General features: G+C 38.8%; 1 protein-coding gene across 2 annotated transcripts in view; it reads left to right on the forward strand.

The window, feature by feature from the left end:
- The window catches only part of KCNQ1 (potassium voltage-gated channel subfamily Q member 1), a 371634-nt gene that overhangs the window by 241249 nt on the left and 117855 nt on the right, over positions 1 to 12530 (forward strand). For both annotated transcript variants that reach the window (XM_060768420.2, XM_060768431.2), the window contains one exon: positions 5829 to 5904. In XM_060768420.2, coding sequence (XP_060624403.2) covers positions 5829 to 5904 — 76 coding nt within the window. The remainder of the gene's footprint in view (positions 1 to 5828; positions 5905 to 12530) is intronic.

Consider the following 12530-nt stretch of genomic DNA (forward strand, 5'->3'; position numbering starts at 1 on the left):
ACATAGCATTTTGAGTTAAGAGCTAGCATTTTGAGTTAAGAGCTAGCACCAGAAGGAGCACTAGCATGAGGGTACATGGCTTTAGGGCTTCAAGGGAGCAGCCTACGTGCCTCGTGCCCTTGTCTGCTTTGGGAGATTGCTGTCCACTTTACTTTTATCTGCTTTGAGGAACTTTGGGTTAGTTGATTTTTTGTGGTTTTTATTTCCGGTATATTTGGCTTCATGAAGAGAGAGAGAGAACAAGAGAGGGAGGGAGGCTAGAATGAGTACAATATTAAGAAAATGATGTTTCTGCCTCTTCACTTTGTACTTCTACCACACTTTGTGCTTCTACCATTTTAAAACTGATCTTTCTTTTTTATTGTTCCATGTGGATGTGCATTTATACATTATCTGTTATTTATAAAGTACATTTCTGTATTTAAAAACACATAATAAAACCAATTTGGTGCGGGGGGGGGGGAGGGAGGCTGAAGCAGATTAATAGCATTTCAATACAATGGAAAATTTCACTTTGAGATAAGAGCTATTTGAGTTAAGAGCTCGGTCATGGAAGGAAGTAAATTATTAACTCAAAATATCATTGTATCTGAAACCTGGTTGCCAATTTCCAACAAAGGATTAAAAAGAATAGAAAAGGAGGTCAGATCCATGGTATTCAACAGCGAGTTTACTCTTATTTCAGTCCTTCTAGACTGTGGTCACTCATTTCTTATTATATCTGAAAGTGCAATTTAATCCACATCAGTCCATTGCATGTAAGATGCAGCTTAGCAATGATAGCCTCTATCATGAATACCTTGTTGGGAATCACAGAATGTGTGAAAAGATTAGGCTAACCTTAGCATACAGCAAATTCTATACCAAAATTCTCAGGAGACTAAATGCTGAAAGATTTAATTACACTTAAATGTACTAGTCAAATGGCTTCATGTGGGTGTTCTGAAGCTCTTCCACTAGATTCTGTTACAAGGGGGAGAAATTCACAGCCTGCCTGCATACATGATGTTGTTGAAACATCTAACATTCAATTTTGGAGCATTAAATTAACACTAAACAATTCTGGAGTATTAAATTTGAACTAACCAATAGTTAAGCAATGTTGCTTTCTTTATTTTTTAAAAGGAATTATATTCCACCAGTTCCGACAATTGGAAAGCACTGACAAGGCGTTCAGTTTTGATTAAAATAATTTAGTGAAACTGCTAAAATACAATGCAATAACTATAGAAAATAAATGCAATTACACTAAATATTCAAGAAGAAAATACAATGTACATATGATGCACATAGAATGGGTTAGTTTTGGTTTTATTACTATAGAATAATTGAAATTAATGAGATTTAAATTTGTAATGACTATTTTAGTTCAAATCCATTGAAGTGAGTGGGACACTCATGCCCAATTTAAATCCTGCTGGTTTCAATGTCACCTACAGCAGTACTATGCAACCATTTGAAAAAGTTTTGTTCCATGTTGTTACCAGTCTACCTGTAGAATAAGAAGGGATGAGTAGATTCATATATTAGCAGGCATTTTCCAAAGTATTCAGTAGTCAGACTGTTTAAGACTTTAAAATCAGCACCTGAAATTCAAGAAACTAGCCTAAAATATCAACAAAAAAGAAAACATTCTGCTTACATTCACTTTTGGGCCTACAATCCAGAAATTGGAAGGAAAAGAAGGGTAAATCCTGCATTATCTATGGGTATTTGTGTACCTTCAAGTTATTAATTAACTTGTGATGACCCACGAATTTCCTAGGGTTTGTTTAGGCAAGGACTGCTCAGAGGTAGTTTTATCTGTTCCTTTCTCTGAAATATAGCCTACAGCACGCAGTATTTGTTGTCTGTCTTCCAACCAAGTACTAACCAGAGCTAACTCTGCTTAACAGTCAAGATCAGACAGGATCACCCATGCTATAATGTTATTTTGTCAATATGTTTTAAATATATTACACACTGCCCTGCTCAAGAGTAATAATGAAAATAATATATGGCTCTTTAAATCTGTCTTGTAAAATACTGCAATAAGTATTTTCTATGTCACAGGCAAGACTATCTTGTTCTAGTTTGCTAACCTCACTCTATTCAGACATATTGATGCCTAAATAGCAGTCAACTCTTTACATAGCCAGTCAAATTCTAAACTATAAAATAATAATAAAGCAGATACAACACAAAAATGAAAAGGAAAACAAACAGGATAAAATAAAAACATAAAAGCAAATAATATAATTGCCATGTAAATATCACATACATTCAGACAATAATTCAGATCAGTCAAAAGCAGGATATTCAAACTTTACATTAAGTGTAGACTTGACGTTTGGAATTTCCTGTCTTTGTTGTGGCAGATATGACAAGTTGACTTTATGATGTAAGAATTAAAGTTTTTAAAAAGTTACCAGTTGACAATACCTTTACAATTATTTTGCAAAGCAAATTCTGATTGTTTCATAGCACCATTGCAGTTAACATTGCAGTTGACCACGTGACTTTATAAATTAATGAAATCATTTAAATAGTGCACCTATGTAATATTTTCTAAGCTACATATTCATTGCTATTGGTCTTCCTGATCTGTTCATACTAGCTTTAAAAGCTGTTTCACAGCTGATAATAGTTTATCCTCCTCACAAGTTCCTTTTGTGGGAAAACCTTTACAGTGATTCACCATTTACCCGGAGCCCTTGTATATTTGGAGAGAGGGTCGCTCTGACTGGAGTCTGTTTCTGCAATGTGGAATGGAGAGAGTTGAAAGAGAACTCCATAAATCTTTCATTTGGAAATATTATTTTATTCCTTTCATGTCCTCCAGCATTTCACAGCTGAAAATTAGTTCATGTTAATATGCCTTGAAGTGTATGGGTCATTTGGGGGTCCAAAATGATCTATGAATAATCTGCAATAAATTACGATGATTTACACAGCAACTGAAATAATGTACACATATGCTGTATTTCAACTGTTGTACACAGGGATATAATTTAATTGTATATAATCATGGGGTCCATATAAATGTTAAGATGTGTTTAAAACAAGTGCGTTTTTACATTTGATGCCACTGTCTCTGTGTTATTATGTTTAGTCCTGAAAGCCTTGTTTTAAGATTATTAAGATCGTCTGGAGAGGCCCTGCTCTCGGTCCCACCGGCCGCACAGGAGCGCCTGGTGGGGACGAGGGACAGGGCCTTCTCGGTGGTGGCCCCGCGACTCTGGAACTCTCTCCCACCGGAGGTCAGAACCGCCCCATCTATCCTGACATTTAGGAAACGGGTGAAGATGTGGTTGTGGAGACAGGCTTTCAATGAATGAGACAACACCCTAGGATTTTGGATGGAAGATGATGTATATTTGATTTTAATATGACGACTAACCACCGTAGTTTTAAATATATTATTTTAAATGTGTTACTGTAATTGTGAACTATGATATTTTACTGATTGTATGTGTTTTTATGGTTGGAAACCGGGCTGAGTCCCTCAATGAGGTGAGAAGGTTGGTATAGAAAACTTTGAAATAAATAATAAATAAATAAATATTGAGTTTGATAGGAGGAATGGAAAACAAAAGGAAAGGTTAAAGGCCTTGTGCTTGTTCAACTTGGTGAAGACTAAGCAGTGAGATGATTGTTCTCTTTAAATACTCAAGGTCTGTCACAAAGAGGAGGGGACAGGTGTATTTTCCACTGCCTCACAGAGTTGGACTAGGTCTAATGGTGTGAAGGTACATGAGAGGATAATCTGATTCAAAATTAAAAGAAACATTCTGAACTGAAAGTAAAAGCAGTTCAGCAGTTGAATCAATTGCCTAGAGATGGTGAGGTCTCTTACTCTGGACATGTTAAAAAAAAAAGACTGGACAGCATACCAGCTGGGAATTCTTTAGCAGGAGATCCTAAATTGATGAGGAACTGGATTCAGTAGCCTATGTGCCACATCACACTAGAGAATGAATCCACTTTAAATCTGGTTGATGCCTCCTGCAGAATTCTGGGGGTTGTAGTTTAGGAAGGAGCCTTTAACAGGAGACAGAAACTGGATTCAAAGTGGAGTTTTTTCTCTAGAGTGATTTTTTTTTGTCGTGTCAGGAGCGACTTGAGAAACTGCAACTCGCTTCTGGTGTGAGAAAATTGGGCGTCTGCAAGGACGTTGCCCAGGGGACACCCGGATGTTTTTTGGTTTGGTTTTTTTTAATGTTTTATCATCCTTGTGGGAGGCTTCTCTCATGTTCCCGTATGAGAAACTGGAGCTTCTAGTGTGATGAAGTGGTATGAGGCCAAAGTTTATAATTATTTACTATTATTTATTTTAAACATTTAGATTTCGTCCTTCTCGCCCTGCAGGAGACTCAGGGCGGAGCAAAACATACATATGGCAAATATTTAATACTGGGACATAAACTATAAATACACACAAACATTAAAATCACTTATATCTACTTTAAAATCAACTGTTTAGATCCAAATTCTGTGATTCTATGAATAAGGGGCCATAAATTACATTTAAGTAATAAGCTGAAGAGCTATTTTATAGAACATTCTTCCATCTCTTCCAATTGTCAAGGTTTATATTTCAAGGTTTCCACCATTATGACTGCAAACTGGAGTCCTCAGTCCATGCTGCTGTCCAGTGGCACCATTCCTCTTGTCATTCCCTCAAGTAATAAATGTAAACATGCCATCCTCCCAAGCTCTAGAGCTCAAGGAGTGTGATGTGGCTGCTGTGATAGAATACAGTTGCCTGACTCTTGTCTTTCACTAGCATTAAATTGACTTTACTGAAGCTATTAATTATTGTCTTGAATGAAAAGAACAGTCTTGCCTGGCACACATCCAACAAAATTCATACTGGAGTACTACACAAAGGCAGTTTTCTTCTGTTAAAATTAACATGATAGGCATTGGGTATTTTTTTTTCTTTAAAGGTTTTATATAATGCACTAAACATTTCCCTCGAGGGGGTGGGGGCGCTTGTGGCTTAAAGCTTGTGCAGCCTTCACAAGCCACATGCTCCAGAGTAGCTCTTTTTGTAATCCAACTATTGCCTTATAATTCTTTATTCAAAATAACTGTGAAATAACAATTCCTTCAAGTTCAAAATATTATTTCCTCTTCCCTTTTGTAACATTTTTACTTTTTTAAAAAAAAAACCCCTCTAATTGTCAGTTATTTTGCAGTTGACTATTTTTCTCCCATAGTCATGATTCCATTTAAATGTGATCATGTTGAAGATTTCCATTTCATATTCTGATATAGTTCATCATTATGATTTATACGTATAAGTGCTGTATTCTCTTTTAACTTGGCTTGCATCCATTCAGGACAATATATATCTTCTGAAAAATGAAGTGTTGCACAAAGCACTTTTTTCAGTTGTGTCCATCCCCTCTTTATCTCCTTTATAAGGGGAAGTCATGTAAAAAGTGTGTGGAAAGAGTACTTGTTTTCTAGAATTGTATCCATCAGGAGACACAGAAATCTGAAACCTTTACTTTTCACCATGAATTACTGTGACTTTTGAGAGAAGGAGAGTGGGAAAGATAACTTGATAGATTCAGCTGAGCCAGAGCTAGGTTTCATACATTTCTCTCTACTTAACACTGTGAAAACATTAGGCCTTAGCATAAATCGTAGAGATAAAACTTTGGGTTTTAGTTGCTTTTTCCTTTGTACAATAATAGTAGCATGTTTTGTCCGCAGAAAGAGTAGTTTCCCCTTCTAGAAACATTCACTTACCAAAGCACTTATTCTGAGGGTCATTATCATTATTATCTGGACAGAGATGCTCTTTTTCACCCGATTCGCCCTTCTCATTTTTCCCACAGCTTGCGAGAACATCACCGTTCTGCCATTAAGGTGATACGTCGAATGCAGTATTTTGTGGCAAAGAAGAAATTTCAGGTGAGTTGAATAGTGATTTTCCCCCTAAACAAAGCCCTTTATTCTTGTTGTGTATTGTTTCCTTTATGGGGTTAAGAAAAGAAAGACCAGGGCAATTCATTTTATTAATGCTGAGTTACACTCACTGTTCTCTCCCTTTTTGAATAGGGTGGTTGTTTAGCCGCAGGTTAGTCAACTGTGGATTCACTGGGAATAGGCTAAGCCCATGAAATGCAGCATGAATTAAAATGTTATTTTCTGCTAATGGACTTGACCTTTCACCTTTTGTTATCTCTGTCGCCTTGCAATGCAAACATTCTCATGTGTCTTCATTAATTCTGAGCTGTATATTATTGTCAGACTGACTAAGTGGGCCTAGAGATTAGAATACTACCTTAACCTTGTTTCTATCTCTTAGTTGCCAAAGTCCCGATAAGAAGAGGGGATAAAAATTTGCTAACGCACTGGAAGGGTTCTGCTACCTTTCTCACGCACACTCCTGGGAGAGCCCATTTTGAGAGGACCAGCTCATTGTATCTTGCAACATATTGTTCATGTAATTCCAGTGTCTGTTTCACTGGCTGAGATTCTGGCATTTCAATAGACTGTGTTCCTAGGAGTACACAATGAGCTTTTGGCACTTGGGCAGGAAAAATGCCTTTTGCACATTATTTGTACATGTACATATGTTGGATCCAAGAACATTGTCCACAAATGATGTTATTGAATTCATTGACAAATTGTTGGAGATAAAAATCATATTCACCTGCATATTCCATTTAGTCATAGACTCAGGGATTGACTGGCATAGACAGGACCGCATTTATTTATTTATTCATTTACTGTATTTGTATACCGCCTTTCTCAGCCAGTTGGCAACTCAAGGCAGTTTCCAACATTAACTCAATACTGAATATATATATATATATATATTAAAAAAATATTATTTATACATTATCTTGTCTTTTTCCCAGCACAAAATTCAAAATGTCTTGCTGTGGAATCCAGATGCTCCAAATTCTAATTTAAGAAAGTTGGCTTCTGTGATCTAGATTACTTACTTACTTAGGCAATCCCTCGTTGTTCGAGTAAGTTTGTCCTCCAAGTGCGGTGTCCTGGCAGTGGGTACATAGGTGACTGTGGAGCCCTATTCTTGGCCTGCATGTTCTCCCACAGTAAGGGCATCAGTTTTCAGACAGAAGGCAGTCTCGGTCGGCCTTGACGCGCCTTCCTCTTGGCACATTTCTCTCTTTCACCCTCCATTCGTGCCTCTTCAAATTCTACAGCACTGCTGGTCACAGCTCACCTCCAGCTAAAGCACTCACTCAAGGGCCAGGGCTTCCCAGTTCTCAGTGTCTATGCCAGAGTTTTTAAGGTTGGCTTTGAGCCCATCTTTAAATCTCTTTTCCTGTCCACCAACATTCCATTTTCCATTCTTGAGTTTGGAGTAGAGCAACTGCTTTGGAAGATGGTGATCGGGCATTCAGACAACGTGGTCAGTCCAGCAGAGTTGATGGCGGAAGACCATCACTTCAATGCTGGTGGTCTTTGCTTCTTCCAGCACGTTGGCATTTGTCTGCCTGTCTTCCCAAAAGATTTGCAGGATTTTTTGGAGGTAACACTGATGGAATCGTTTCAGGAGTTGCATGTGACATCTGTAGATAGTCCATGTTTCACAGGCATATAGCAGGTTTGGGAGTACAATAGCTTTATAAACAAGTACCTTGGTATCCCTACAGATGTCCCGGTCCCCAAACAATCTGTGCTTCATTCGGAAAAATGCTGCACTCGCAGAGCTCAGGCAGTGTTGTATTTCAGTGTCAATGCTGACTTTTGTGGAGAGGTGGCTGCCAACACTTTCTAATGTTACACCATTAAGCTGTATTTCTGGCATTGCAGATGGGTTGGTTGGTGACTGCTGAAAGAGCACTTTGGTTTTCTCGATGTTCAAATGACGAAATGTAAAAGAGCAACATGTACATTCATTTGTACATGTTGCTCTTTTACATTTTGTCATTGGTTTCCCTTTCCCTTTAAAACATGTTTAGCTTATTTATTCAGATTTTGATCGTCAATGAGAAGCAAAGGCTGCTATCTTACCATTTAGTAGTGGAAATCTCATGCAGCAAGGCATTGGCATCACAATTAAAAATATATCTTCTTCTCAATCATAAAAGATAGATACTTTCTGTAAAGAAAATAGAAAAATCACAGGACAGCTTATTCTGTATTCAATCCCAGCACTGCTGTTTCCTTGACCCTCTTGTGACCAAATTTGTGGCATATAAAGAGTCCTGGTCAGAGGGGGGAAGAGGAATTGTTATCTTTTGCAGTGCACTGTGACATCTACAAAGCTGAGGAAAAGAATCTCCTTCAAAAACAGATTTTGTAAATGCACCAGAGTTAGGGATATGCAGTAAAACAGAATACACACTTCTAATTCTGCATGATGTGTAGGTCCAGCTGTAATTAAAATTGCCTATTGTATTAAAAATGTCAATTAAAAGGAAAGAAATAAAAACAGTACAAAACACATTTTATTACTTTGGAAAAAAATCACCACTTTTGCCTGTCAATACCCATGGAGCACATTGAAGGCATCTACCTCCCAAACCCCATGGGAGAAGGTCTCATGCCAAACATGCCTGAGGATGGTGAAGCTGCATGAAGTACCTCCACCAGAGGTCTCAAAGACTGGCTGGGCCCATGTGAATGGATACAATCATTCAAATAGCCTCTGGGCAAGTGGTGTAGAGATTTATAAATCAACCAGCACTTTGAATTGTGTCTGGAAAATACACAATAGCTACTAGACCTGTTGGAACAAGGAAAGCAAGTGCTCCCTATAACCATCCATAGTAAATTATTTCATCCCAGCTAGTCCTCAAAGTAAGCACTTACATCAATTACATTCTCTCTGTGTGTGTACCAGTCTTCAAGCCACCTGTCAACTTATGGTGACCCCATCAATTTCATAGGACTTTCATTGGCAGGGAATACCCAGAGGTGGTTTTGCAAGTTCCTTCCTCTTAAATATGGCCTACTGTACCTGGTAATTGTTGTCTGTTTCAAGTTCTAATCCTGCTTAGCTTTCAAGATCAAATGGGATCTGATGCCTTTAGGGTATTTTGGCCCACACTAATTCAATCAGACTGTACCTAAATATGTGTCACTGTGACTAGATCAACAACCATAGGTTGACGTTAGAAACCATGTCAAAACAAACCCCAGTTCAAAGCAGATATTCTGAGATTTTTTGCCTTGATATTCTATGTTATATGACTGTGTGGAAGGGCAGTTAAGTTCCAAACTTCCATCTATTCCATCAAGTAATCATTTGTTGGTCAGACCCTGGAAGGAGTTAAGGTGCTGATTTTCAATACAAGTAAATTCCTTTTTGTTTACTGTTACACTTTTTGTTGTGAGTTTCTAACTCTCTTCTTACTTCGACTTTGTGTATTTGGCAATCTCTTTTTGGAACTACTTCAACCACAATAGCAAGCGGCCAATTTCTTCATGGAGAGTCTTCAGTGTTCAAGGCCTTATATGGCTTGGGGCCAGAATACCTGAGGGACCGCCTCATCCTCTACAAACCCTAGAGATCACTCCGTTCACACGACCAGAATTTACTTGAAGTTCCCAATTTTAGGACCTTTCACCTGATGTCTACTAGGCGTAGAGCATTTACGGTGGTGGCTCCTTACCTGTGGAATGCCTTGCCAGTGGGGACACGAGCTCTCAGAGATTTACTATCCTTTTGTAGAGCTTTTAAAACTTATTTATTTAGGCTGGCATTTGAACCTTGCTGGTAGAATTTTTCCTTGATTTTAATGTTATGCATTACATGTGTATACTGTGAACCACTCCGAGCCTTCGGGGAGTGGCAGTATATAAAATCTATCTATATATAAAAATGCTCTGTGCATAATGAGTACCTTAAAAACAAAAGAACCAGTGAACGAAATCACACCAAATTTGGCAACAAAATGTCTCACAACACAACAAAATTATGATTTTGTCATTTGGGAGTTGTAGTTCCTGGGATTTATAGTTCACCTACAATCAGAGAGCATTCTGAACTCCACCAATTATGGCATTAAACCAAACGTGGCATATAGGACTCCCATGACCAACAGAAAACACTAGAAGGGTTTGGTGGGCATTGACCTTGAGTTTGGGAGTTGTAGTTCACCTACATCCAGAGAGCACAGTGGACTCAAACAATGATGGATCTGGACCAAACTTGACAGGAATACTCAATATGCCCAAACAGATGGAGTTTGGAGGAAATAGACCTTGACATTTGGGGGTTGTAGTTACTGGGATTTATAGTTTGCCTACCGGACCCAATTTAAGGTGCTGGTTTTGGCCTACAAAGCCCTAAACGGCTCCGGCCCAAAATACCTTTCGGACCGCATCTTGGCCTACGAGCCCACGAGGACCTTGAGATCGTCTGGGGAGGCCCTTCTCTCAATCCCGCCTGCCTCACAGGCACGTCTGGCGGGGACGAGGGAGAGGGCCTTCTCGGTGGTGGCCTCCCGGCTGTGGAACACTCTCCCTGCAGACATCAGACAGGCGCCCTCCCTTATGTCCTTCCGAAAAAGCCTTAAGACATGGCTGTTCGAGAAGGCATTTAATTAAGTGCTATAACAATGTGGTAAAGATGACTGGAATGGAACAAGGAATATGAGATTGGTTATGATTCCACTATGAGACGAAGCGGATTATTTAGTGTAACTTTGTAATTGTTGTATTGTTAATATGTTGTAGAAATTGCCTCTTTGTAAATTGCCTTTTTTATATGTGTTGTACACCGCCATGAGTCGCCCTAAAGGGCTGAGAATGGCGGTTAATAAATGCATCAAATAAATAAATAAATAAATACAATCAAATAGCATTCTGAACCCCACGAACAATAGAATTGGGGCAAACTTCCCACACAGAACCCCTACGACCAATAGAAAATACTTAAGGCCATCCAGTCCAACTCCCTTCATCAGGGCAAGAAAACATAATCAAAGTCCTCCTGACAAAGAGCCATCCAGCCATAGATAGATAGATAGATAGATAGATAGATAGATAGATAGAGATAGGGAGTTGTAGTTACTGGGATTTATAGTTCATCTACAATCAAATAGCATGATAGAATTGAACCAACTGGGGCATACAGGACTTCCATGACCAACAGAAAACACTAGAAGGATTTGGTGAGCATTGACCTTGAGTTTGGGAGTTGTAGTTCACCTACAGCAAGAGACTACCATGGACTCAAACAATGATGGATCTGGACCAAACTTGGCACGAATATTCCATATGCCCAAATATGAACATAGATGTAGTTTGGGGAAAATAGTGCTTGACAATTGGGAGTTGTAGTTACTGGGATTTATAGTTCACCTACAATCAAGGAGCATTCTGAACCCCACAAACGACAGAATCGGGGCAAACTTCCCACACAGAACCCCCATGACCAACAGAAAATACTTAAGGACATCCAGTCCAACTCCCTTCACCAGGGCAAAAAAATGTAATCATAGCCCTCCTGACAATGAGCCATCCAGTCATAAAGATAGATAGATATGATTCACACACAGAGAGATATAGTATCATAGATTTGAAAGGGACCCCGAAAGAAGGACAATTCTATGTTGCATGTTCCAGAGTAGGCAAACCAGAAATCTCTACATCAACACTGAGAAAGAAACAGCAAGAAATACTGTTTACCCACAAGCATAAAGAAATTACATATATTAGAAACCAACACTTTCTCATTACTTTATTTTCCAGATTTCCAGACTGGGCCACAGCAATGCGTGGCAGGAGATGGCTAGTCTTATATATAAATAAATGTAATATTCATTTGTGGGATTAAGAGAACTCAAAAACCACTGGACGAATTGACACCAAATTTGGACACAAGACACCTAACAACCCAATGTATGTCCTTCACTCAAAAATTTTGATTTTGTTATTTGGGACTTGTAGTTGCTAGGATTTATAGTTCACCTACAATCACAGAGCATTCTGAACCCCACCAATGATAGAATTGGGCCAAACCTCCCACACTGAACCCCCATGTGGGCCACAGCAACGCATGGCAGGGGACAGCTAGTTGATTAATAAAATAAATAATAAAATAAATGTGCCTCACTTACTTGGCACAAGTCTGGGCAGCCAGACTTGGGACTGATTCCAGTAGTACTGCAGTGACTGAAGAGAGGGAATTTAATGTAATGAGCTGAATCCCTATTCTCTAGTTTGCCTTTGACTAGGAGCATGTCTGTCTTATCTGGATTAAATTTCATTATTCTGAACTTCATCCAATCGATTCTTGATGATAGACACTGAGCAAGAATCTAGCACTTGCATAAAGAGTATCTGTTATCACTGGAGAAGCAGGAGCCAAGTCCTATTCACTAAGAATATGTCAACTACAGCATCCGAGTCAGCCAGAATGGAACTGTAAAGCACTGGGGAAATTGTTGGCAGTGGGCTCCTGAGTGGTCTGAATTCCCTCTCATGACTCAGAGTGTTAAATACCCCTAACAACACAAGGCAGATTACTCTTTGCAGATGTGATGGTGCCTGAGAAAGTTACTTTTTCTGTTTGCTTGTCACAGTTCAGGTAGGCTAAAACCAAGTATACC

This window comes from Anolis sagrei, chromosome 1 (assembly GCF_037176765.1).
Source record: "Anolis sagrei isolate rAnoSag1 chromosome 1, rAnoSag1.mat, whole genome shotgun sequence".
Lineage (NCBI taxonomy): Eukaryota > Metazoa > Chordata > Lepidosauria > Squamata > Dactyloidae > Anolis > Anolis sagrei.